The sequence below is a fragment of the Tyto alba genome, unplaced genomic scaffold (assembly GCF_018691265.1).
Source record: "Tyto alba isolate M040663 unplaced genomic scaffold, T.alba_DEE_v4.0 Super-Scaffold_45, whole genome shotgun sequence".
Taxonomy (NCBI): domain Eukaryota; kingdom Metazoa; phylum Chordata; class Aves; order Strigiformes; family Tytonidae; genus Tyto; species Tyto alba.
In genome coordinates this window covers 4,643,308-4,670,427 of record NW_024881321.1, presented here as the reverse complement: position 1 = coordinate 4,670,427, position 27,120 = coordinate 4,643,308, and the positions used below count along the sequence as shown (strand labels likewise).

The 27,120-nt window shown below is 47.3% G+C and overlaps 1 protein-coding gene across 6 annotated transcripts in view; it reads right to left on the bottom strand.

Moving 5' to 3' along the window:
• Window positions 1-13,182: 13,182 nt before the first annotated feature.
• Window positions 13,183-27,120, bottom strand: part of TSC22D1 (TSC22 domain family member 1) — a 98,434-nt gene continuing 84,496 nt past the window's right edge. For 3 of the 6 annotated variants that reach the window (XM_042805853.1, XM_042805852.1, XM_033006637.2), the window contains 2 exons: window positions 15,912-15,963; window positions 13,183-14,660 (listed from right to left, as the gene is read on the bottom strand). In XM_042805853.1, coding sequence (XP_042661787.1) covers window positions 14,403-14,660; window positions 15,912-15,963 — 310 coding nt within the window. In that variant the 3' untranslated portion in view covers window positions 13,183-14,402. The other 3 variants (XM_033006640.2, XM_042805854.1, XM_033006639.2) reach the window with 3 other exon arrangements.

Sequence of the window (27,120 nt, the reverse complement as noted above, 5' to 3'; positions counted from 1 at the left end):
ATCGGTACCTTCTGTCAAAAAGACTCCATTGAAAAAATTTTGATGGAGTCGACTTAAAAAGCTTTTCTTGAAAGCCTTTTTTATATACAGAAGATTATTGTCCCTGTCAGAGGACAAAAGAATCACCTGCTGGCTTTTTTGTCATTCCTAAATAAATTAATTGCTTGAGGATTATTTCATCCCTGTTTCTCAAACGCGCCGCTCCCCACCGCTCCCACCAGCACCCCGTACACATTTGCCTTTTACCCTGGGATGCAGGATGCCTCCACAGAGAGCCCCCACTTTCCAATAACACAAATACTGCAGCTACATGCTGGGGGAAAAAAAAAAAAAAAAAAGAAAGACAACACGCGCATTGTCATTTCTGTCTTCATTTGCATGCTGAAGAGGAGAAGGGCTCTTCCGTAGTCATCTACACCAAGCGCCCGGGCACCCAGGAGGGGCTGGGCATTCGTGTGCAACCCCTGAATACAGGAGCTGCAGACGAAGGAGGTGAAGGCAACCAGCCCTGCTTTAAAAGTGGCCTACTGCTTTGTTGAGAAAAGCTATTCTAGCTTCCCATGTGGACAGCCACAGCCAAGAAACGGTTAGTTGCCTCCAAGGGCCACAGCAGCTGGAGGGGGTGTCCACAGCCCGGGTAACTGGTAGCAGAAGGGTAGCAGCATGCACAAGGGGAGCCTGTCTCACCACAGGGGAAAGATGGGCATTCTTCATTTGAAATTTGCAATTTATCCCACCCTAACAGAGGCGAGAAACTTCTGGGGCTCGAAATTTGGTTCTCTAGGATGATTATAAAGGCATCAAGGATGACTCTGTTGTAGAAACCAGACTAAAGTTGCATCAAAGAAAAGTCTGATTGGGTATTAGGGAGAAAACATCACAAAACCTGGAAGAGGTTGCCCAGAGGGGCTGTGGGATTTTCGTCTTTGGAGGTTGCCAAAACTCAGCTGGACACAGCCCTGAGTGACCTGCTCTAATGCCAAATTCAGCCCTGCTTTGAGTGAGGAGTTGGATCGGGTGACGTCCACAGGTCCCTTAAAGGTTCGGTCATTCTGCATCAAAGTTACGACATCCCAACAGTTTTGTGGGATGAATCCCAGCTGAGGAGATAACAAGCCTAAGGTTTTCCCGAATCTGGCCTTTGCACCCCTACCCGCAGCAGCAATAACATTTGCTGTGTTGGTGGTGGTGCAGATCATCGTCTCCCACGCTGGACGTGTGCCATCGGAGGCACAGCGCTCAACCCTTCCAAGAGAAAGTCCTTGGCTTCCCAGATAACTTCATTTCAAAACGTGCATTTGAGCCAGCCTGGGGTTGAAGGACTTGTATCACATCAAGGTCAGGAGGAGACCCCAGGCAGCGCCGGTCTGCGGGCGTTTTAGCACGGGGAGTTGTTTTTAGCAACAGAACCACATGCTGGTGCAGCATCAACACGTGGAGCACGTCCGAGCGCAGCCCAGGCCACTGCACACTGGGGTTTTGTGTCAGGATGAACAGTACAAACAGACACCAAGGCGGGGGACACTTCACGTTTAGGTCTGCTTTCCTCCCCTGATGCTCCAGGTCGGCGAGTGTCACTGTCCCGAGAGTGACTTTCCAGCTTCGGTGGAAAAAATGCTGCTCAAGAAACAACCGAGCCTCACCTCATCTTCTCCCCTTTTAAACGCAGGTTGTTTAGAAACAAAAGCCACAGGATCGTGTGCATTTGTCGTTTCGACCCAGCAGTAAGTATCTGAATGTGCAATCAATCATTATTGACAGAAAAGGTCAGAAATCCAGAGCCTGGGAGGCATTGCAAACCAACTCACAGGAATAAAATTCAGGTGTTTCATTCCCTAGGGCTCCCCTGAAATTCACAGCTTTCATGTCTGGACTCGACTTGCAGACTTTCTGCACTGAATACAGTCCTGTATTCAGTGTGCATTAGCACAAGGCAAAGTCAGTTCATCCTGGAAAGCCGAGAATTTGGTATTTTTTCTCTCCTACGAGAAGAGGACCTGCTTTCCACAGGTTGTTTGTTTATTATTACTGGTTTTCTGTTAGCACCTCTTCCCCTTTCTCACCCTTTCCAGGCAAATATCAAAGCCTTTCCTACCACCTGTGATGCTTTAGTACCTGATGGAGTTAGCAATTAGCCTGTGCTGTTCCTCCACGCTGGATGACCCGGCCAACCACAGGGCCCAGCACGCCCGAGGGCTTCCCTCCTCGCCAAGAGAGGCAAACCACCGGCAAGTGACAACCAAAGCTCCCACAGAGCCCATCTCTTCCCAAACGAAAATATTACGGAGCTGTGGCCTAAATACAACAGCTGTTTGCCAAGAAGCCAGAAACACCTACGAAAATCTCCCCCCTGACCCAGCACAAGGACCACCTGGTGCCCAGGAGCAGATGAGCACCACGGGGCACCGCGAACCTGTCCCGTTGCAGGAGGCTCCACCAGCCAGGTCCGCTCATCTCAGTGAGGAAGGGCTTTGATTTGGGCTAGAAAAGGCGGGTAGGAGTGACGCACACCCGGATAAACAGAGTTCTTGGGCCAGAGCAGAGACCCTTGGAGAAGCGCCGCGTAGTCTTCAATCACAGGATCTGCCAGCTCGCTTGCCTGTGCTTGGCAGCCACCGCCGTGCCCGGTACTGCCTGGACAGCGGGCAGCAAATACCCCACCTTCCTCCAGCAGGAAGAATTGGAAGATTGCCGGGGTCCCGTGCTGAGGTGCACCGGACACTAATAGCCCAGGTCCCAAAAGTGTCCATTTAAACCTGTTTTCATAAGATGTTCAAGCCCCTCCCAGCACTAAAGACATTTCCAGAAGGACTGATCTATTATCCTGCTGCCCCTCCTTTTGAAGCTCCTTGCCCCCCGTTAAGTAAGCAGTGCAGGAAACCCTTCATATTTACCCGCTCCAGCAAAACCCCTTTGGTTTAACCTTGTCAGGATGCATCTGCCGGAGCAGCAACGTACCGTAACGTTCTGGCTCTCTATTTGCATGGGTCAAGGAAGCAGGCTGCCTACACAACCGCCTTCCAGATGGAGCCGTCCCATACGCACCCAGACCTTTGTCAGCAGTTGCCAGACTTACGCGGCATGTGCGAAACGCCTTACGTGTAATTATAGGGCCGCGGTGCTTCGCTTAATCGCTTGGCTGACAGTAGAATACAGCTGTCGAAGAAATCGCCCCCTTGGAAACCTCCCTGTCCACACATTTGAGGACAGGCGAGATAAACTGTATCTCCTAACAGGCTCGTGACAGACACAACCAGTTTCGTGAGGGCTGGGGGAAGAAAAGGGTCCAGCTTCTGTTTTTTTTTTTAAGAGATTATGTCTCTCCTCCTTTTCCACGCTCTTGCTGCAGTTCTGCAAAGATGACAGCGCACAAAGGGGACCGGAGATGGGATCGTTACCGAGGCTGGTTATTTCTGTTGGAAATGGCCCCTCGCTATTTTTCAGTCTGGTTGATTTAGCCTAGAGATTTTGTTCTAGAGAACAAAAATGTCAGTGCTTTCTCTTGACCCTACGTTGCAAAACGCAACCTGAGCTTTAGGAAACTCAGAGGGTTCCCATCCCTGGGACCTGCCCTTGGCATTGGGGCCACTGGGAGAAAATGCCGAGGGCTGTAGGGTGGCCGTCCCACCAGGCACTGAAGGGCACTCACTAGCCCTGGCTGCCTGGGCACGGTCTGCGAGAGCCCCTTCTCCAAGGAATCTCTCTACTGCAGAGCAGCTGGTGCCACGCAGTGCCCAGGTTGTAGGTGCTATAATAAAAGCACCCCAGGGAGTCTTTTAGGGTGAATGAACGAACAAACGCCACTGCCTCTGGAGCGAGCCCTGGTTTTGAGAGGCTCAGGAGAGCTGCAGGATTGTGCAACCCCCATTCGAGCGCTGCTTCTCCTCACCTGTTTGCACAGCTAAAAACAAGTGGCCGTTCGCCTTCTCCGTTTTTGTAAACGAGGTTGCAACCTTTATACCTGCCTTTAGGAACAGATTGAATTGCTTTTGATGATCCAGAGCAATGCCATCTCCAAAAGCAATTAGTATTTCCCATTGATTATTTGTATATAATATGATCGCCAGATAAACTACTACAGGTACAAAAATGCTCCTTGATAGAGAAATCGATATAAGGTATTTAAGAGTAAAGATCCAAAAGATGCTTAACGATCATGAAACTGTCACACATCAAGAAAAAAAAAATTCAGCCCCACTTGGTGAAGCAGGAAGATTGATCCTGTGTTTCTGTTTAATCCCAAACCCTTATTTAATTTGTTGCAGGATCAGGGCACTGTAACACCAAAAGCAGCTTGTGCTAGTGTCAGAGCACAAAAACAAGTTTGCTCCAACACAATTTCAGAGCTGTCAGAGCATCCAAAACCTTAAGTCAGGCCCATATGTGTCCTTTAATCTTAAAAAATAACTTGGGAATTTTTTTTCTCTTATTTCTTTCCTGATTTCTAGCTCTGCATATTGCAGTTTGATGGTATTTTCAGATCTTTTCCTCAGAAACTAAAGGTTAGAAGCTGATGCATTCTTAATAGAAGGTACGAGTCTCATAGGAGCAGCGTGACTGCAGGAGCTCAGATTTTAATGGGAACATCAAATCTATCCGGCATTATGATAAGGTCATCAGAAATTAGCAATACTGAAGGTGCATCCTGGGTTTGCTTCTAACATGGATCATAGCTGATATATATATGTGTATATATTTATATATATGTATCTATCTGTACTGACATTGACAAGTAGCTTTATTGGCAAACTTTGGAGTTAAGTATAGCTAGAAAAGAAGTTTTGTGAAACTTTAGACCAAAAGTAAAGTTGTTCTTCTTTTCCCTCTTTTGAAAAAGGAAACTGATATCTCTAAGTATTCATATGTAACACCTCAAAAGGGTGGACACGTTTTCATTTAAACCTTTCCTCAGCTGGGCTGGCCTCAGCCCTGCCAGGATGACATCCCCATCAGAGAAAGAGAAAGCAAAACACTGCACAGAAATGAAAGTGCACCATTTAACGATGTCATGTCTAATGAAAAGCAAATAAAATCAATGCTAATAAAGAATACCAATGCCCAAAGTCCTCTCCTTTTCTGAAAGTGGACAATTACTTCTTTTAAGTATCCAAGTAGGCAGGCGAGGGTGGTAAAGGTGAGGAGACAAGGTTTGCAGAGGACACTACGTTAGCCGTGCGAGCCCATCTGAAATTTCAAGGGTGAGGTCTCACAGAGGAGCTCATGACACCCAGTGCCAGGCAACACACCCAGAGCAGAAAACTCCATGTCTGAAGTGATGCCTGTGGGCTAACAGCACCCATCAGGGCCGGTGCTGAGCTCCAGGCGTGCCGCTACGCTGGGGTGTAAGCACAAGCACTGGGGAGTCTGGCGAGACAGGCTGGAAAAGGACAACAGGGGAGCAACTGCTCTTGCAGAGTGAGCAAAAGGATGGAGATGGATTTCCACACGTGCCTGGAGGGCGCGTCCCAAGGCAACTCTAAAACGTGGGGGTCCAGCTGCAGCCTCTGGTTTGGGAAGTCTCCGAGTTGTTGGCTGGGGGAAGGTGAGAAGATGCATGGGGACACGGGGGGCTCCACGCCTTCCCTCGTGTGTCTGCTGCTGGCCGTGGCCAGCCGGAGGGGCTGGGCTGGCCAGTCCTCACCGGTACCCCAGGCAAGGCCGTTAGGGATGGATAATGCACCCAGCTGCTCAGTTTATACTGAGCAGAAAGCACCACTTTAAGTGCAGCAACATCAGTATCACAGCACTTACACCGCGTAGATTAGTAGGAATAGCCACTGCTAAAATACAGCCACGCTCACACGAGGAGGTCCCATGACCCCAGCAACAGGCTTGATCTCTGACAGAAACCCCTACCTTTAAGAATATAGCCATGGGTTTGGGGCAGTACTTTGGCAATGGCTTTTAGGGGATGAGTCAGCAGGCAGTGTTCCAGTACCGGGGTGCAGTATTTCTATGCCAGGCACTTCACTAAGCAGTGTGTTTTCCACTCATGTCCAGCACACACTTGGTTGGGCAGGAGCTGGAACAGAGGTGAACTGCCAGGCTGTGCTGGAAGGACTTTTTCTTCCCCCTAGGATGGACTAGAATAAGATTTTCATGACCAGAACCACCAAAAAAACACTGTGCAGAATTGCCCTTGCCTTCTGCAGAGTGCTTTTTGTTTACATTAGTTTGAGCTGTGTTGGGTTTTTTTTTGGCATTGCTCATTCTTCTTGAGTAATTCAAATGCCCCCTTTAAATTTATCTTGCAAAAAGGGCAAGGGATCTAACCCTCCTGTAAACAACAGACTGGAGATATGAGAGTTTTTCCCTCTCTAAATTCCCAATAACTGATACCTGTATTTTCACATCCCCAAAAGGAAACCTTTTTCGTGAAAGGGGCGTTTGCTACTGAAGCAGCATGGTGAAATGCAAAGAGAGTGGTGGTGCGGGTTGATTTTCCCTCCGGGCTGGCTGGGAGCAGGCACGCTGAGATGAAATAAGAGTGCGGCAGCGGAAAACCGGAGTGTTTTCCCCTGGGCTACAGAGGCGCAGCCCTCTCCTTGCCCTGCGTGCCTCAGCAGTCGCTGGGAGGATTAACCCTCACGGGGAGCACCGCAGCTGCTCGAGGGAAGGTGGGTGGGCAACGGCCACCTGAAAGCCCCCATCCAACGCCACCTGGCCTTACAGGCCCTCCATCGCCCGATCCAACGGGCTCAGCATGGATGGCCTGGGGTGGCCGGGCACATACATCCATTCTGCCAAAACCCAGAGTGCCCAGGAGCAAGTTTAAGCACTGCAGATGCTGAGGATGCTCCAGCAGAAGAACAGCCCCAAGCCTCCTCGCTGTCAACCCTTTAAAACAGAGGCCCATGCTAGACTTCCCTTCCCCTGTAAGATTTCGTTTCCTTTATTAAAGATATACTGAGGGCGTCAATATTGTGAGAGGGGGGAAAAAAAAAGGGGCTCCCTCTTCAAGCCTTTTCAAAACTCCTGTGCTCCGCCTGTGGTTCATCGCAGCAGCTCGGCCCTGCTACCTGCACCCAGACCCCGCTGGCTACCACGGCCACCAAACAGCCCAGGGCTGGGGAAAAATCACTGCCTAGCACCGGCATTTCCAGCGTGGGTATCTGCATCCAACAGGTCACGCCAGAATACGGCCTCTCCCATCATCTCCCTCCATCTAGATATTCCTAAGCAACCCCAGCCCTGACCGGTGTCCTATCGTTGTTTGAAGGTGCTTGTTTCCTCCACGTGCCCTGGCAATACAGCTGCTGACATTCCTTAGAAAGCTCGAGTGCATTTATGGCACTTAAGCAGTAAATAGGACTAATTGCCTTCTGAGCAAACAGGCTGTCCTGGTTCAGATCCTCTACAGAAACCCATTAAACGGGGAGCTGTTGCTCATTAAGAGCATGACTGAACTTGATCCACCACCACTGCTCACTTGATTTAGTTACAGCTGATGGAGACGGGGAGATGGGCTAGGGGTTTTTTTCCTGTGCCTCCTAGGAGTACTGACACTTCCATCCCCTTCTCACCTCCCCCCGACAGACCTGAAACACTTCCATTGTCACCACTGGGGTGAATCCCTTGTGAACAACAGACGGAGAAAGCCCATGGCTGCAGGGTGCTTACCGAGGCTTTGCTAAATCCTACACTCGGGGGTACGGACAGGTACAGCACCCCAACTCGTCAGAGATGTACTCAGCTGCCCTGTCCTGATTCCCATTTGCTTTTCTCCCATCCCAGGTAAGCGTTAAACCTGTTTCTCTATCGACCGGAGGCCACTGCTCCCTGAAGGCTCGCGGTGAGCTGCCAGCCACATCCACTCCTCGTGCTCGCCTTCGCTTCTCTTCAGGTTTGGGGTTTTGTCTTTTCTACAGAAAAAGCCCAAAGAAGCCTCCCTCCTGACTGCTTTCACTTGTGATTTTGTGAGCCTTTAATAACCAGACCTTAGAAACACTTTAAGCAAGACCACTAAACCACTTCATAACATCCTCCTGGAGCATTCTTAAACAAGGGTGTGGTACGTGGCAAGGACCAGCCTGGCATCAGTTGGAGGTCACCTTTGCTTCTAGGGTCGTGGAAGTATTTCCATTCCCAGAGGCTCGGTGGTTCTGGCCTGCCCAGGCGGTTGGACCTCGCCTCGGTCACCTCACAGGGTTACTGCAGCAAGAAGAGTGGCCCTGGAGCAGCCGGCACCGGGGGATACGCACGCACAGCTCTGGAGACTGAAGCAAATTGGTGAAAATAAAGAAGTCCAAATTCTTTTGGCATGAACGTTCTTATCAATTTGTAGTGCTTTTATGCCGAAGGTGCGGTAATTTACCCCTAGAGCACCTTCAGAGCTTCTTCATCCTACCTCCCGAGGCAGAAGGACCCTCCTCTGCTGCGACCCCTTTCGATCTGTTCCAAAAGCAGATTTCGTGGCTCCTGAGTGGTGCCACGTTTCTTAGCTTCTCTCCTGCTTTGCAAGGAAGAAGAAATAAACTCCTACACCAGCCTCCTGTGAGGAACGGGTCCTCCTTTCAAGCATCTGTGAGCAAGGCCAGCGGGGCAGGAGGGGTGGATGAGCTGGTGGCAGGAGGCTGAAGTGCTGGAGCTGCAGCCCCGGCGAGCCCACGGCGCGGAGGGCACTCTGTTCTGGCCACGGCCGGTTCCACAGAGATCGTGAGTTTAAGCACATACCTAATTGAATTGCAGATGTCTTTTCTGATGGCTATCTGGTAGCAAAGCTTTGATTAAAGCAGCAGCGGAGAGGCAGAACAGGCTGGTTCTCAGTAATAAAACTAATGGAAGGAAGAATGACCGTTTACTGCAGCCTCCACAGGGAGCATAATGCAGGCAGATACTTTAAATAAAGATTTTGGGGGGAGATCTGAAAGCACAGCACAGATACCAAGCTTACAACTCCTAGAGGTCCTAAATGTATGTTGGACTGGAAAACAGCTGACAGTAATTCAGATAATCCGCAAATAAGCTCATCTCCCTCCTGTCCCATACTCCCTGATGAACAACAGACCTGCTTTCCTTTCTGAAGGCCACAAAGATTTGTTCTTCTTGACTTTGTCTTTTCAAGGCTGACAAATTTTACTCACTGCCCTTCCGTTACTTCCAAGGTTCAGGTGGATTTGACCTGAGCTTGCACTTGCCAGGTCTCAACATCTCACCATTTCACAGTGCCTTTAGAGCTCCAAAGAGGGAGAACTTTAACAGAGCTTTCAGTCCACCCGAACTAGAAGGCTGTAAATTGAAGCATTATGACCTTTTCATCCTTTTTTTTTTTTTTTTTTTGTTGCCCATAGCCACTTTCTCATGACGACTTGAACTGCATCCAATATGTATTACCACATACACATCACTGAAAAACCACCCCCACCCAAAGCAGCTGAAGAACCAAAGTTAAGTTTCAAGATGACCTCAGAACCTGGCTTAGCTCAGGAACAACGTTTTTGAGAACGGTTTCCCCTGTCCTCAGCTGGCCATTACACTTTACCCAAATTCCCACTGTGCTACATTTTGGGGGCCTCTTGGCCACGTCCTACCCAAACTCTCTTGCTGCTTGGCACCGCACAACTCTCCTGGCGGCACCTCAGGGAACAACCACCACAAGGGACGTAGTTTCAAGGCAAGTTGACACAGCTTTGCTCATTTTCCCTCTTGAACTGCTGCCCTTTTCCAATGTATTTACAATGTAAGGAAGTCAGTTTATTCATGGCTTGGCTTTTAACTTCATTGTTGAGCTTGGCTTTGCTCCTGTTGGAAATTGGACCCCGATTCGGGGGGGGGGGGGGGGGGGGGGGGGGCAGTTGCCAGTGTCTGCTGGAAACTCCTTGCCACGGGATTTTCGAAGATGCCGTTTGCCAGCCTAGCTCAGCACACTCATCACATACTAAATGCAGTCGTAAGAGTCTGCTTACTCATCGCAGGAAAAGGATCGGGCCAGCGGCAGGTGTTTTTCAGAGGATCCTCAAACAAGCATTTCAAATGCCTAAGCTCATTCCAGACTTCCCAGGGGCTCCCTCCACAGCAGCCACCCTCCATTTAGTCTCATACCTCTGAAGTTACACTGACCAGCAACTGTTGGGATTGGGCTAACTTCCAGCTCAGGCAAAGCCTTGGGTTTGTAACTTGCTTCATCCAGGAAGTTAAAATGCAGAATTCCAAAGAGAGAGGGGAAAAAAAAAAAAAAGCAAGAAATAATGCAACGTCTTTAAGATGTGAACTGTTCCTAAAGTACTCAAGATGCTTAACGAGAGGTTTTGCAAGCGGCATCTATTAAGCTGAACAAGTATGCCTTCAGCCAGCGAGCTGGAGTACCACTATTTCACCCTACAAGGAATAAATAATAATTAAAATCCTTTGTATTGAGATAAATACATTCACTGCAGCTACAGAAATCAAGGGTGGTAATTCCCAAATAGCCGCACTGGGTTCTTTCTCCAGCTGAGAGAGGGGAAGCTGCCTCCCAGGCGTTGATTTATTCTGTAAGAACGAAGGAGAGGCATCTCTAGGGCGCTGCATTTACTCTACTGCTGCTGGGAGGTTTTGTCTGGGTGCTCTCGGGACAGTTTTCAGGTATGTCATTGAAGCATATTCCTCTTCTCCGAGTATTTACAGAGCCCCCAGAATTTCGACAATCTGGACTTGCTTTAGAATTATTTGCCTAAAATTATTATTTTTTTTTTTTTTTAAAAAAAAAAAAAAACTATGAGAGGAAAAAAGTAACAACTTGGTCTCTGTGATAATTCGTTTAGATCAGTTCATCATATTGCTGTTAAAAATAAAGCAAGTGTGCAGCTAATTGTCAACAAGAAGTTAAATGACAAACAGCTTGAATATAGCCTGAAGAGTTACTGGAGATATGCAGAGAATAAAAAGCCTGATGTATAAAAGACAGATTGCACTTAATTTGATTCTCACTGTGGATGAAAACTTGAGCATCTCGGAGTTTGTACAAAAAAAAAAAAAAAATTCTGGTGGAAAAAGACGACACTCTTGCCTATTGATAACATTTGATTTAAAGCGCTCTGAAAAATGATTTGTTCTAGAACAAAAGCAAAAATCAAAACAATTCATTCCAGAAGTATTACAACACAACCGACTGAAGCATCTACTCTTCGTTTGGGTCTCAAGTGCGATTTTAGTCAATTTGAATCCATTTCATGGAGAGAGGCTGCAGTTTTGACAGAGCTATTGCTAAAATCGTCTCAGCAACAAAATGCTGCTCTGCCTAACTTTAGCAATTAGTAAACAGCTCCAAAAACTGGCTCCATAGTTTTAAAATTATTCAGTACCCAGGTCTAAATGATCAGATTTGCCAACATTGAAGCACAATGCCCTAAGGTTACTAATGTGTTATCTAACCAAAAACCTTCAGACTTCCACATACTGTATTAGAGAAGAGTTAAAAAAAAAAAAAAAAAAAAAAAATCATCTTGGGATTTAGAATATGCCTGTGCTGTTCTTCAAACAAAGTAAAAGAAATAAACCCAGAGGTCATTTTCTTTTTTAAACAAAAAAAAAAAACAGTTCTTTGCAAATTTTGGTAAGCGAAGCGGGTGAAAAAGCCGATCTGCATGTTAAGATTGACTTTTTTATATAGTCAGTGTTATGGCCTGGAAGTGCTAAAGAGACATTCAGAATATAAAGGCAACTGGAGACAATTAAGCCATTTAAAAAGAACCAAAATTAGCATTCCTTTTGTCAGATCGAAATAATTCAAGTGCTGTTCTGCCACAAAGGCTATCATCAATTTCTAATTTTAGCTTAATCCATGAAAAAAAAACATCTCGCATTTCTCTCTGGCGTTTCCTCATTAAGAACACTCTTAAATTATATACTGAAATCTCAAGAACACAAACTACGAATTAAAGTTCACACCCCCACAGAGACACACTCATGCATGCACTCTGCTACACTAATCCCAGGGAAGGTAATGCGACTACTTGTGCTGGGCTACAGCTAAGCAGTGCCTGAACTGCTGCACGGCGAGTACCCAAAAGCAAGAATTTATATAATAAACCACACAAAAAGGTGATCTGTCCTGCCTTCGAACCCTCAGCCTTCTCTTTTCCTCTGCTACGCCTGACCACTCTGAACAACATGAAGTTCTGTAAGAATGGCATCTCCTGATTTTCATTATATGGAGTGAGCAGGCATATAAGACCCTATTAAAAAACAAACAAAAAAATAATTAACACTTACATTTTAAGTCAAATTAATTCCTTGCATTGCAATTTTAGGCGACCGCTTTCAAGGTCAAACTCCTACAGTCCTACTACTCGAAGTACTGACCATTTTATCTCATTAATTGTGAATACTCTAAAGTATCCAGGAGTCACATCCTCACCACCAGCACTGTAAAATTGCAGATTCCTTCACTCCCCCGGCTGCAGGCTATCTAGTCATTCACCTACGGATTTGTAGGTTTAGATTCAGTTGTATTTTAATCATCGTTACTAGAGGAAAGATACTATTTCTCAAACTGAAGGGCAAGTTTTTATATTCAGAGAGAAGTGGAAATTCTTCTCAACAATTTCAGAAGGCAGAACTAACACCACGTGCCAAGTTCGCACAATTTCAACTCACGAGATAAAACACGAAATAATCGAGGCAAGGGCTGTGGGCGTAAAAGCGAGACGTTCTTGGACGTGATGATTTGAGCCTGGTCTCGTCGCGGGAAGTCTGAGAGAAGGCGGCGTTACGGCTGACCTGCTGGGGAAGCTGTAGTAGCTCCTTGCCTTTGCCACCTGGAATTAAGGGTGTGGGAGCTGCTGCCAGCCAGGGATGACCCCTGCGCCGGCCAGGGTACAGTTTGCTGCTGGGGAACAGCAGCTGCGTGAGATTTATACGTCCGTGGCAGATGTCTGTGCTCCTGCTTATCTACTACTCAACGTATAGAAGGCACCCAGCAGTCCTGACTGTGCAAAACTGGACCAAAACAAGGAGCTTTGCTTAGTCAGGCCCCCTACTTCCTTCCCCCCCCCACTCCTTCCTTCGACTTGACGCTGCGTTTTTAAGAAACTGTGGGAAGCAGGAGCTGCATTTTTTTTTGCTGAAACTAAAGCTCTGAAGCTGACATCCAGGATCTTGCACCCAGACCTATGCTTCCTGACCTCCCCTGCTCATGTACAACTGCAGTGCAACATGTTGAAAGTGATTGCAGTTAACATTAGCACAATATACAAACAGTGATTTATCAACATTGTATGCTTTATTGAAAGTTGACAAGTGCAACAGTTAAATACATTGACGTGTTACAACTGTTTAGAGAACATGCACAAAAACATATGCATACTACTATACAGATCATATGCAAAAAATCCATACTGGGAAATCCAATTTTTTTTTTTTTTTTTAAATTCTTTGCTAGCAGGGTTTGATAATTTTTGGAGTGGTTTTTCCTGTCTTGAACCAAACTACAATGAACAAAGATTTACTTCAAGATAATCAGCAGCCAGGGAACTTCAGAAGTTACACAAACAGCATAAATCTGCCAAATTCTGAACAGTTGCGTAGGTGCATTCTTATTTATGTAGCATTAAAAAAAAAACAAACAAACAAAAAAAAAAAAACCCAAACAAAAAAACTTTCCAAACTTCAGATCAGCCAATGAAACAACTAAACTTCAATCTGTACAACCTAAATAGTTACAGTTTTCTATTTTACAAAGTAATTACACTAAATACACAAATATACAGTAGGCAAATAACCTTCATTGTAATTATCCTATGACCCAACTGTATGTCACCTACCTGCTTTCTATATATAATACAGCTTTATGCACCTGTCCACTGCTTCAGAAAACGGTGCAAATATTTGCACTTAAGGTTTCAGGTGACAATTAAGTGTTAAACACTGAATTTACCTTTCTCCCTCTTCCTTAGATCCTATGCACCAGTCCTCACTTTGGAACCCCGGTGCACTATGGGGGGGTTTGAGCCATCGCTTTTTACTCCAGTCTATTTCTTCATATTTCCAAGCTTGAAAAGCACTTGTATCAGTTATACCACTGGATGAATGGAAGATTTAAAAACAAACAGACAAACAAAAAAAAAAAAAAAAAAATCAGGCACGCAGCTTCGTTTCTCAGGCATTTGCAGAAGCTGCTCAAGTCCCCAGTGTACTTGTGCTAATTCTCTGGAAGAAGTTTATTTTACTCAATCAACCTAAGGACAAAGACTCCTTCAAGCCAAAGGGGGGGGAAGAGGGAGGGAAGAGAGAGACAAATGAGTGCGTAATACGGGGTGGGGGGGGGGAGAAGCCTCTCCTGACGTGTGCAGGGCATGGAGTCCTCGGTCTGGGCTGCAGCGTGCACTGAAATGGATGGGAGGCGGCTGCGGCGGATTCCCCCCAGTCCTCCTCGCTCTGGGCAGTCCAGCAGCCAGCGATCACGATGGCAATGACATCTCCAACTACGCTGATGGCCCTGACCCCTGTGACGCCGGCTGAGCCGGCTGCTGTGTCGTTCCTTGTGACTGGGAAGAGGAAGGCGGGGAACCAGTCTGCAGCTGTGCTTGGAACTGGGCAAGCTGCTCCGGGCTGGCAAGTGTTTTTAGCAGGGTGTTTTCTTGCTCCAGCTGGGAGTTCTTCTCTATCAGCTCTTTGATTTGCTCTTTGAGGACCTCCACTTCCTCCCTCACCGCGTACATCAAGTGACTCTTTACCAGATCCTGAAACGCAGAAGAAGGGGTGCGCGTTAGGAAAGCAGAGCCCGGCGCAGGGCCCGGGCTCCCACCCAGCTCAGCTGGAGATGCGGCGGGATCCGGTGTGATCCCGGCTCGATCTGCTGGGGTGCTGGAGAGCATCCCCACCCGGGACCACCAACTCCCCTCCCTGCTCCTGGGGCCAGCCCCACGGCCTCTGCTTTTGCAGCCACCCCAAGGCGTGCCGGGGGTCGGGGGTCACAACCCCGCTGCCTCCGGCCCCCACGCCGCACACGCGTGGCCCGGAGATGGGGCTGGGGGTGATGGAGGGGGGGGGCAGCCAAGCCCCGCCCCCCCCCCCCCCCCCCCCGCGCACCGGCTGCAGCCAGTTCTCAGCGCAGGTTGCCGCATTTCCCTCCCTCCCGCCGGCCGCGGGTGACGTCAGAGCGCGCCGCGGCCAATGAGAGGCCGAGTTATTTATAGCCGGGAGTTAAAGGCTCGGAGTTTGCCTAGCAACAGTCGGCAGAGGCTCCCGTGAGAACGGCGCCCGGCACCGCTCCAGTAACAAAGGGCGGCCGGGCCCCAGGCGCAGCGCGGCGGGACCGCGCCGGGGGCAGGGCGGGGGGGGGACGGACGGACGGACGGACACACGGACCGGCGGCCCCGGGCAGCGTGAGCGGCCGCCACGGGGAGGAGGCCGATTGCCTTCGGCTGCAGTGCGCGGAGTGGGGCGGGGGCTGGGGGGGGGGGGGGGATGCGCCCCCGTTTGGCAGGGGTGGCCCGGCGCGGGATGCGCGACGGGAGTTTAAAAAAAAAAAAAAAAAAAAAAAAAAATTTTTTTTTAAAAAAAAAAAAGAAACGCAGTTCAAAACACTCCCGCAAAAATTATTACAACCCCCCCGTCGCCCCAAACAAATGCCGCTTTCTGCCCCAGCGGCGCCCCTCCCCCGCCGCACGAAGCCGGGATCAATCGTTTGGGGAGGCGGGAGCCCAAAGCGATGCCGTCACTCCCTCCCCGGCATCGATAGAGAAACGTGCATATTTCTTATTTCTTCCCCCCCCCCCCCCCGCAGGAAGCCTGTGATCAATAAAACAACTACCACCGCGCAAAAAAAAAAAAAAAAAAAAAAGCCTCCAAAACCAAAGCCGTGCTCCCCCCCCCCCCCCCCCCCGCTATAAAAACGCGTCCGCGCACGGGTTAACCATCGCCCGCCGCATCCCCATATTGTTTACTGCTTTTAAACATGACCAAGGTTTTATGCCCCAATGGGTACGTACCATCGCTTGCTCGATTTTGTTGTCGATAGCTACCACGCTCGCACCAGAGGAGCTGCAAGAGAGAAAGAAAGAGAGAAAAAAAAAAAAAAAAAGACACACAACATTAGCACAGCGGCTGAATTATTTACGAGACGCGGGCATTGGTAGCCAGTTGGCTGCGAAAGTCATCCTCACGCTGCCCTGCCGCCGCCTCACCGGGATGCTTCAATGCAGCAAAGCAACCTGTGAAGCCAGCCGAAGCCCCCCCCCGCCCGCAGCCGGATCAAATATCCCGACATTTTTGAGCACTCCCCCCCCCAAAAAAAAAAAAAAAAAAAAAAAAAAATCAGACCACAAAGCCGGAGCTGAATTGCCGGGCGCCGGGGAGCGCAGCCCCGCCGGGGAGGCGGCCGGCGCCGCCGCTGCGGTTCCCCCGGACAAAGGAGCCAGCCCGGCGTTCACCTGCCCCGCCGGTCGGACACAACACTTATTTACCTACTGTCGAGCCTCAGGGATGAGTTGTCGGTGCCCAGCAAGGACGATAAGAAAGAAATTGAGAAGTGTCTGAGTTGATAAACTCCTAGATCCATTGCCACCGGTCTACAACATTGGGCATTCATGCAATCGCGGCCAGAAACGTTCCCCGGAGAAATCGGTTCTCCCTCTCTCCGGACGCGGGTCTGGGGGTGGGGGGGTGTGGGGGGGGGGGTGGGTGGGCGGTGTGGGGAGGAGGGTTGGGGTGGGTGGGTTGGGGGGGGGGGGGTGTGCAGCTCCGCCGGGCGGCGGCGGGACCCTGCGGGGCGCGGGGCTGCGCTCGGCCAGCTCCGAGGTCAGCGCTCCGCCGCGCCGCACAAAACCTGGCCATCCCGGCCCCCCCAATAATTTATGCGGCGGCGCCGACGCCCATTGGCTGCGCCGACGCCCGGGCCACGCCCCCTCCCCGCATCTCATTAGGGAGCGCTCTCCTTCCCCACAAACCACCCCCCCCCCCCCCGCCGCCGCGCAGCCCCCCCCCCCCCAAACCCCCGGGGCGACAGCGCCCTGCCTGCCCACGCGGGACGGCCCCGCACGCGTGGGGGGGGGGGGGGGGGGGAGTGTGTACAGTCTGCCCACAAACACCAGCGAAACTAAAGCGTGGTTGCCGGAGCGCGGCTCACCGTGCCCGATTCCCACCCGCTAGAATAGAAGGAGAATTTAAGAATTAAAAAAAAAAATATATTATTAATAATAATAATTGGAGGAGGTGGGGAGCGGCGGGGAAGCCCGGCGGGCTGCCGGCCGCCCGTGGCCGCGCCGACACCGCCACCTACGGGCAGGCGGCAGCGCCGGCTCCCACGGCTGCCCACCCGCCCACGGGGCGAGACCCGCCCCGGCCACGGCCACGGCCACGGCCCCGGCCCGATTTTAGCCCCGGGGAACTAAAGCCGTACCCGCAGCTCTGCCCGCTTCGCCTGTGCGAGGGCAGGGCGGGCGCTGCAGAGGGAACGACAGATCGGCTAGAGCGGCGATGACCCCTCTTCATCCCTGACGCGGGCCTTACTGGCTCGTAAAACCATTTATGAAGGGGGGGGGGAAAAAAAAAAAAATAAAAAAAATATTCAGCCATCAGATCATCCGCAAAAAGCGCACGCAGTGCAAACCTGCGGATTTCTAGCAAGCCAGCTGATATCCTTCTACAGTAAGGGGGAAAATGCCTATTCGCTCGTTTTCAGATTGTACCGTACAGCACTTACAGTCCTAAAAGTTGCAGCACATGCATTAAGAACCTAGGAAGAATTCTTCTCCCACTTAACTGCGGTATATTCCCGAGCAAATGTTGCCCTCTCCCGTGTCAGTCACGGCCAGTCCAAGTGATCCTCTCTACCAGTAACAGTTTAGGAGACCCCAGGCTGAACAGACCACTACAAAACACTGCCGCAAGAAACAGCCGACCTCTATACCCACTGTTTTCTACACCTGCACATTCATCAGGTATTACATGACTTAAAGGCACACAAATAAAGTCAAAAACATCTACAGCAAACTCCTCCAAGAACTAGGAGTCACAAACATGTCACAGGTGTTGCTCCCAGAGAAGCAGGAAAGCCAGGGTGCACAGAATAATCACCTTAAAGCTAAATCTAGCACTTGCGTATCTGCATCATCCTTCTTAGATTATTTGTGTTGTCCTAGTCCACTATTCTTTCATTCAGTAACACCAGCAGAGTAGTACAAACTAATCCTATTCACGAGAGAGGTCACATTTAAGAGTTGCTCATAGCCCCTTTCCCAGGACCACATCAGATACACACCCCACAAGGGCACAGCTCTCATCTCGCCCTCTGGGTATCTGGGGAAGTTGCACAGGATGGTGCCTAAAAGGCTGAAAATTAAATGGGAGGGTTTGTTTTGTTTTTTTTTTTTTAAAAAAAAAAAAATAAACCAAAGGGAAAAAAAAAAAAAAAAAAAAAACCAAAAAACAAAACCACCAACAAACCAACCTTTGCCTGTATTGACTTGCAAATTTAATAGCAAGTAAATTAGAAGCAACACATTAAAACATATGCATCAGGCTCCAGCTTCCCAGCTCCTGATGGACAAACACCAGTAACCAACCGTACACTGTACTTACACCTCAACCAACCACTTTCTTTGCAGAGGTTACTTACTACACAAGATTGGTACCCATCGTATTCAGCGATCAAGTGAGCCATTTAATAAACTGCTCCAAAAGCACATCAACTGTACCGGAATCTGTAACAATTCCTGTCCTAGACTTCATCTAAATTAATGTTTTATGAAGGGTTGGGCTTGAAAATCAGTAATGTCTCAAATGACTCCTTGCTGTGGCAGTTACTCAGGATGTTAGACTTAACAAAACTGCAGCTGGACACAAGCTCAGGGGCAATCTGTCCCCTGAAGCTCTTAACCAGAAAAGGGCAGAGCAGGTGTAAAAACTCCTATCTCTGCTAATTCGCTCTTTAGAAAATAACACGTTCGAAGATAGCAAACTCACATGCCTGAACAGACATACCCTTGAAAAGTCTGCTTTGCTGTTGCAGGATAGACAGCAGACATTTGTATGTATTTTCATTCGTACATGTGAAAATAAAGTCATGGATACATTCCAAGATGATTGTTGCTGCTGCCATAATGATTGGTAATCATTAAATGCCATCATTCCACTTATGACAGATTCTCCGACTAAATTAACAATAAATAACATTGCCCTCTTTAATGTATAATAATATGTCTTCATGATACAGGTATGATCCTAAACCCAATTCCCACTAAACTCATTAACCATCTTCCATTAACTTCAGTGGGCTTTTAGCAAATTCCTTCATTTATTTTTAGACGCCTTACAAGCTGAGTTGTGATTCAACAGAAAGCTGTCAGCTGCCTAAGTAGGACTGCATATTAATATGCATGTTCTGCTTTTGCCCACTCTGTAAAAAAGCAAACCAGAAGTGTCCCTTTATGGCTGAAAAAGCTCTGAGCTCTCAGATCCATCTAGGAAATAAAAAACATGACATGTACTACTTCCATCCCCAAAACTGAGGCAGGGAGAAGGGAGAGAGCACCAGTAATCCCTGATGTTCTTGCCTCAACAACCCGTCATCTGCCCGACAAGGACTGAGACTGAGCTCCATATTTAAAGGCTGTGGCTTTGCTGTTGCTTTTTAAAAATATATCACTTATGAAATAAAACAATCTACGGAAGATTTAAGGAAAATAATCCTCCAAACGCCCTTTCCCGTCGCTTGCTCATTGCTTTGTGTCCCCTCCTGCCTCCTCACCATGACATTCAACATGCACTTCACTCAGATTATGTTATTTTGACTCACTCGCCCTCCCTTACAGCAGAAGGGAGTCAAGATGACTCCTGTGTTACTCAAAATCTCTTAACCGTCTATTTTCTCTTTTAACACCTTATTAACAGACACTGCACGGTATTAGACTCCTGCAAAAGCTTACAAATTTACATTCCTGGGAGCAGAGGTGAGAAAGGCTGCAAGAATTCCCCATTTCTGTAAAGCCACTCTGGGTCTGCACCGGGTTGGACTAATTCATACCCCCGATAGCCCTGGAGAAGGGACAAGGGGCATCAGTTGAGAGTCCCCTCACACCAAACACCAGGCTTTGGAAGCCTACGTGTCTGTGGAATACCCCAGGGGTTCATAAACCTCATAACTGAAAAAGATTCGAGATGGATTACTGAGAAATAAGAAGGGCAGAATACAAGACGCTGCTAAACAAGTAGCGCATCAGCATCTGGGATCCCCAAATAAATGAACTGCTTAAGTTGAAACATATAGGTAGTCAAAGACATTTCAGCATGCTTCACCTTTTGTAGTGTTTCAGCTCTTAGGCACTGTTTCACCACTAAATAATTTCCTCTTGTCTCAATTTACTCATGCACTTGAAAAAAGTGCTTTTCATCTTAAGCACATAATGAGGTAAGCTGCAGCACAGAATCATTTTGTCTCTACAAAAGTCTGGTTTGGCATATTTCTCCATGTGTGTCAGAAAAATTCTTTCACTTAAAACATTTATCTTTCAAGTACCTTGTCAACGTATGCTCCCCTTTACATGCCAACATTAAAAGCCCTAACCAGACAAGCATCTCCTGAACTTAAAATAATTCTCATCTTTTGACTGTTGCAAAGAGACCACACCAGAAACCGTATTAGAAAACAGCGATTTCTGTCACAGCATCCTTTCATCTTACACTACAGACATGCTCAGATCCTGTAGGCTTCAACTACAGTTTTCAACTAAAAGTACTGAAGAGGTTAAAAAAATAATCTGTTAAATACTGAAGAGAAAAGACTACAGTAATTAGATTCTACATGACATGTGACTTTACATTTCACTTGTCATCTAAAAATGGTCAATAAATGGCAAAGTGCTATTCTGCCTTAAAATTCATAAACTCAAAACTACTTGTGTAGTGACAGCAACCCCCCCCCCCCCTCCCCCAGTATCAAAACTTACACAAAATTGTTCTAAACTGATAACCTGAAGAGGGAAGCTCTGGCTGCAGTTGACAGCAAGGATTAAAGGATTATTTATTTCAATAGATAATGATTTTTTTCTTCATCTCAGTAAAGGTAGAAGATAGGCTGGAGAACCTGGCCAATTATTTTTTTTTCACCACAGTAAGTCGTAATTATTTTTTTCAACAGACAAAGGACCAAAGGGGGAAAAGGGGGAGGGAAAAAAAAAAAAAAATCATCACGTTCAGACAGTCTAAATAAAGATCACAGAATCTCAGCCAACTTCCTTTTCTAGCCCCAAACTTGTAGCTAGGATCTTGATTTAAAGAAACATTGAGAACTTAATGCTCAGCTCCAAAGGCTAACACGTATTTTATTTCTAGTTTGAACTCTGCAGATTTCAATACATATACTTCTGCTAAACTGAAGAACCTCTTGCTACTAGATATTACTCTATCAGTTTTCCTAAATGTGTGCTTTTCCTCCCCCATAGTGAAGTTATTTGCATCTATAATGTGGTTTAGTAGGAACTGGGTTTTAGTTCCATGAAAAACAGATAGAAGGGAAAGCTATGCAAGATGCTAGTGAAATGAAGTGCTATATTCGTAAATATATATAATTTTTTTTTTTGCCAGATGTGCAAGCATAACTAAATAAATATTCAGCAGAAAGAATACATACACCCTACTGGGGTTCTGGAAATAACCTGACAGTATCTCTAATCGCAATGCATACACAGAAGTATCATGCTGTGCGCTCTGCACAGGAGACAGAAGGCTGCATTTAAAAGCAAGAAGATAACCATGTAAGATCAAAAGACAAACAAGGAGCTGTTCTCACAGGCTCCTCTGAGCATATCCTCTTTCTCTTTTACAGGCACCTAATTGCTAAATCAACCCCAGTTGTTTTTAGTGAGAATTATAATGATTCTACCAATTCTAATGCTGACAAAACAAAACATAAGGTCTGTGTCATGTACCTGGACATAGACAAACACCGAGATAATCCACTCTTTACTGGTCAGAGAGCATTCTGTAAGGCAGTATGAGCCATCTTAAAGCAATTTTGGTGCTTGGAGAGGGATGTGTGGCATCCTTTTTCCTGAGATCATCCATCGATGACCATCTAGCAATGCAGTTGGGATGAAGGACCCTGGTCCTGGGCACATCCACTGAGTTTCAAAGTGTCCTCACAGCGTCAAGCGAGGTCTGTTGTAACTCAAAACCTGAAATTGCATCCAGATGCTACACCGCCTAAATTTAAAGAGTTACACGTTTGCAGTAACATCTAGTTTGAGAATCACAGACTCCCCTAATTTCATACCCAAGCTTAAAATGAGTAAGTGTAAAATATTTAACTTCATTGCAAGTGAAAGCCCTCCTCAGCATCCCAATAAACTGCCCTTGACCAAGGACTGCGAGTGGGAAAAGATCCACCAACCGTGTTAGCATCCTGAAAGTTTTAAGGGAGACATCTGAGCCAGCAATTGATTTTCCTTCCTCCAGAAATCTGCACACAACATCACTCTGCATGCTGTCACTGTCCCCAGGGTGGAAGCAGAGAAAAACCCTCTAGTGTCATAAAGCAGCATATGTAGTAAAGTGATAAAATGTTACAATCTAAGTTTCACTACCCAAAGCATGGAGCTGAAATTAATTTTTCCTTTCTGTGAAATCTGGTTTAAATCATTTTAGATTTAACTCATAAAAAGAGCGTTCAATTCCCTGGTCGTATGCATCAGTTTCGTCGTATGCAATGCTCTTCTCAAAGCCAAGGAGAACACACTGGAGTAAAAACTACTTACACTAGCATTTAATCCCACTTGTTCTAACTGTATAACAACAGATTTTTCAACCAGGTACTCCAAAATTAAATGAAGATGGGAGGAAAGAGAGTCACTGCAGCATTTCAAGTTACACCTAACATAGCAAAAGAAACACAGCAAATACACGAAGTGGTTTGACACAGTGACACAAGGAGCATTTGTAAAGCTGAAGTTCTCTATATTACACAGCATCTCTGACCCAGGGGGGCCAACAGCCCAGGAGGGACTCCAGGACAGCGGCTGACATCCACCCACCTCACCCTACCTGGGTAGGACACAGTGGGAACAGTCATCAAACTAAAAACCAACGAATTTAACCTGTAACTGAGAAGGGTCATCTTTTATTATTTTTTTAAACTATTACTATCTTCCCTTTCCTTACGGCTACAGAAAAGTCACACCGAGTCACATGAAGTAAGAGTACTTACTGGCTGGTGCGAATTGTGGGAGGGGGGAATGGAGGACCTTAACTCTCTCCGTTTTCCCTGTCCCCTGCCCACTGTAAAGCTTATGCCCATTATGGTTTTTGTAGGAGTTTAACCACTTAATCCCCTCCTTCCTCCTTTCCCACCTCCTCCCCTTTTTCTAATTGTTCCCCTTGACATTATGGTGAAAATCTTGGATCAGCTAATTATTTACTCACACTTATTAAGAAATTGTTTATATGGCATAATAGCTGGCCTACATTTCTCAGTGAATATTTTTTTCCCCTTCCACTTGTTGATTCAACACTTAAAAATTAAGCCTGTATTTCCCACAGAAGTGTATCACACTAGAAGCTGACTCCAAGTTGTAGGATCAAAGCCAAAACCCCTGCAATTAACTAGCATTGTCCTGTGTTTTTCAGGAACTGCGGAACGAAGTTCCCTACTCCAGCTTCTATGGAAATTATTAAAAACAGTCAAGTGATGATCAAAGGAGAAAAGTATCGAAACAAGATGTAAGGTAAAACAGCAGTGTGGGAATGAAGCACCCAGGATGGGGAACCCAAGCTGCCATGAACAAGGATGAAAGGTCCACCACTGCTTGGCTCTTGGCGTGGCAGATCACTCACTACCACCCTGTTGTGCAGAAGCATTTTTAATGCCATTCTGTTAAATAATAATAAACCCCCAACACCGCAACTCGGTTACACATGTACTAGAATAAAGACAGTAAGGTGAGAGTTCAGTGCCACTTTTCTTCATCAGCAAATATGCTAAGACAACATACCTCTGTCCAGTTGTCCACTTACACTCCCCAATTTCAGTCTCTGCAGTCACTGGCAAATGGCTTCAAACATATCAGCAATATCAACGAACAAGTAGGTAAATGGCTTTCAGATGAACTCCCCTGGCTCTAATGCATGTATATTACACAAATTTGTAATACCATATTTCCTAATTTCTGAATGGTCAGAACACTCTACTTCACTTGTGCCCGAACTCTGAGTTTATCCTCTTTTGGCGACTTCCTAAAAAAATTAGAGAAAATTCAAGACCTCTTGTTCCAGCCATGAAGAAACACACTTCTAGCAGGTTGAATTCCCTCTAATGTAATTAAGGTATTTCTATACCTGAATGGCAACTTCCACTTACAGAAATCAAACGCCATGTATCTCTACCTATGCAGGAAGCGTGAGGGGAATTTCCAGAAACATCTAAGAATGTAACCTGATTTACCAGATTTATTCCACAGTGCAGTGTATCACAGTTTTGCTCCCCTTTATCAACCACCAAATTGGGCATTTGCTGGACAATTTCCTTCCCAGCCTGGGCTTTCCATGCCCTCCATCCCCCACCCCACCCCTTTCCTGTGGAAAGGACAATATGAGAGGAATTTGATGTACGCCTGTACTTCCACTCCATACAGCGTTGAGAAACAAGAATAGCTAGACCCTGGAGTGGGAAAATACTCCCAGGCTTCTTAATCCAAGCATAGCTTCAGCGATTTAACAGACACAAATCCTGCTGACTCACAATCACAGAAATCCCAACAGAGTATCTCCACATAAAAAACATTTAAGCTTTCCTCACTGAGGGAAGAAATTGTAAAGCAATACTGGTTTGAAATAGAATGCAAGATACCTGGGAAAGTACATAGAACTATGAAATTAAAACTATGAAGTGAGGTGTGCTTAAAAATGACTTTAAAATTACCCAAAGTCAGATAAATAAATATTTTAATCTGACCTGATTCTGCCTTATGGCTTTAGAGATGTATTACTCACTTTAGCACACTACTTCGTTCCTGTAATCCTGCCACACTGCAAACCAAAGAGAACAGTCAGAACACAGATGTTTTGGCTCAGCATATTTTCACAGAATTAGAGAATGGTTTGAGTTGGAAGGGACCTTAAAAACCATCTAAGTTCCAACCCCCCTGCCATGGCAGGGTCCCCTTCCCCCAGCCCAGGGGGCTCCCAGCCCCGTCCAACCTGGCCTTGAACCCTTCCAGGGAGGGGGCACCCACAGCTGCTCTGGGCACCCTGGGCCAGCGCCTCACCCCCCGCACAGGGAAGAATTTCTGCCTTACATCTGATCTAAATCTACCCTCTTTCAGTTTAAAACCATTGCCCCCCATCCCATCACTGCACACTCTGACAAAGAGTCCCTCCCCATCTTCCCTGTAGCCCCCCTTTAAGCACTGGAAGGCCACTATAAAGTCTCCCCGGAGCCTTCTCTTCTCCAGGCTGACCCCCCCCCAACTCTCTCACCCTGTCCTCCCAGGGGAGCTGCTCCAGCCCCCTCATCATCTTCGTGGCCTCCTTGGGACCCGCTCGAGCAGGTCCATGTCCTTATGTTGAGGGTCCCAGAGCTGGACCCAGCACTGCAGGTGGGGTCTTACAAGAGCAGAGGGAGATAATCCCCTCCCTCAGCCTGCTGGCCACACTTCTCGTGATGCAGCCCAGGACACGGTTGGCTTTCTGGGCTGTGAGCGCGCACTGCTGCCTCTCTCAGTTTTCCACCCACCAACACCCCCAAGTCCTTCTCCGCAGGGCTGCTCTCAATCCACTCTTTGCCCAGCCGGTATTTGTGCTTGGGATTGCCCTGACCCACGGGCAGGCCCTTCCACTGGGCCTTGTAGAACTCCATGAGGTTCGCACGGACCCCCCTCCCCAGCCTGTCAGGGTACTCTGAACAGGTCCCAAGAGCATCTTCTAGGGCAGAGACTGCCAACGGCTGGCACAGGTCTGCATCATCTACAGAAGGCCCATATATTCTGAAGTCCTGGTTCTTCTTCAAGTGGGATTCAGCCTTCCTCAGTACCCCATTGCTCCTCTAAAAGAACCCCAGGCAGTAGAAAGCTCTCATTTTCCACAGGACTGCATCTTCTGGCTTATAAACAAGAAGTACCTCGAGACTGTCAGATCTGCGGTGTCCGTGTGGGGCAGACCCCACTGACATTTAGCCATCCTTGAGCCAGACATTCTGCAAATAGCTGAAGATACACTCTTAATCTTTTAATACACAAGTTGCAAAGGAAAGATTACATCATATTATTTCATAATTATTCAATATCTGGGTAACTGTCTTTATGCAGAGTTGGCACCCTGTTTATGAAGCAGTCCTGTCCACTCCCCAATACTGCTGATGCCTGTTTCCTAGTGGATATCCACCTAAAATAAGTTTCATTAGCTGTTCCAACAGTCTTCTGTACAAAACAAGGTCTGAGTTCACATATATGCTGTGTGAGGCACCCAACACACCTTGAAAACAATCACCTCACACTCCGGAAAACGCCGTCGTTAAGATGTCACCTTGAACCTCTGCAGCTTAAAAAAAAAAAAAAAAAAATTCAAAACAAAGCCCCTACAAAAACAAAACCCAACTAATTCCAGTATCAGAAGTCTGAGATGAGTAACCCACTTAGTAACACCTGGGAGTCCAAACAGCTCCCAGGTACGTTTGCTCATTCTCACACAGGGTGTTCGTGCAGGTGCCCAGCGGCCACGCTTCTGCAGCATCAACACGGTGAGCTGCCACGCTGCTGTCAAGTTACAAGGAGGAGAGAAGACCCTGGCTGCAACACAGGATTTAAAGCCCCTCTTCCAGCTTCAGCTGTGGAGCCAGGGAACTACTGCTGCAGTGTCCCACCAAGCCCAGAGGACAAGTCACCTCTTCCAAAAACCTCCCTAGGCGGTCTCCCATCCAGGGAGAGGCATTACCTGCTCCCACACAAGGTACAGAACAGGGGAATTCCTCTCTGACTCTTCCCAGCCACTACTAATTGCTAGAGGCTCTGGGCAGGCAGATGGTAACATCAATCAGCGGTTCCAGTACAAGCAATTGTGACAGCTATAAACAAAAATATTTGTAAGTGAATGTTTGAGTCACAGGGTAGCACTGGCGCAAGGGAGACAGGCTCCTGCCTTGAATTAGTTTGCCCAAACCTGTTTTTCAGCCCCATTTCTGAAGAACTCAGCATTTTAAAACAAGCTGTTGAT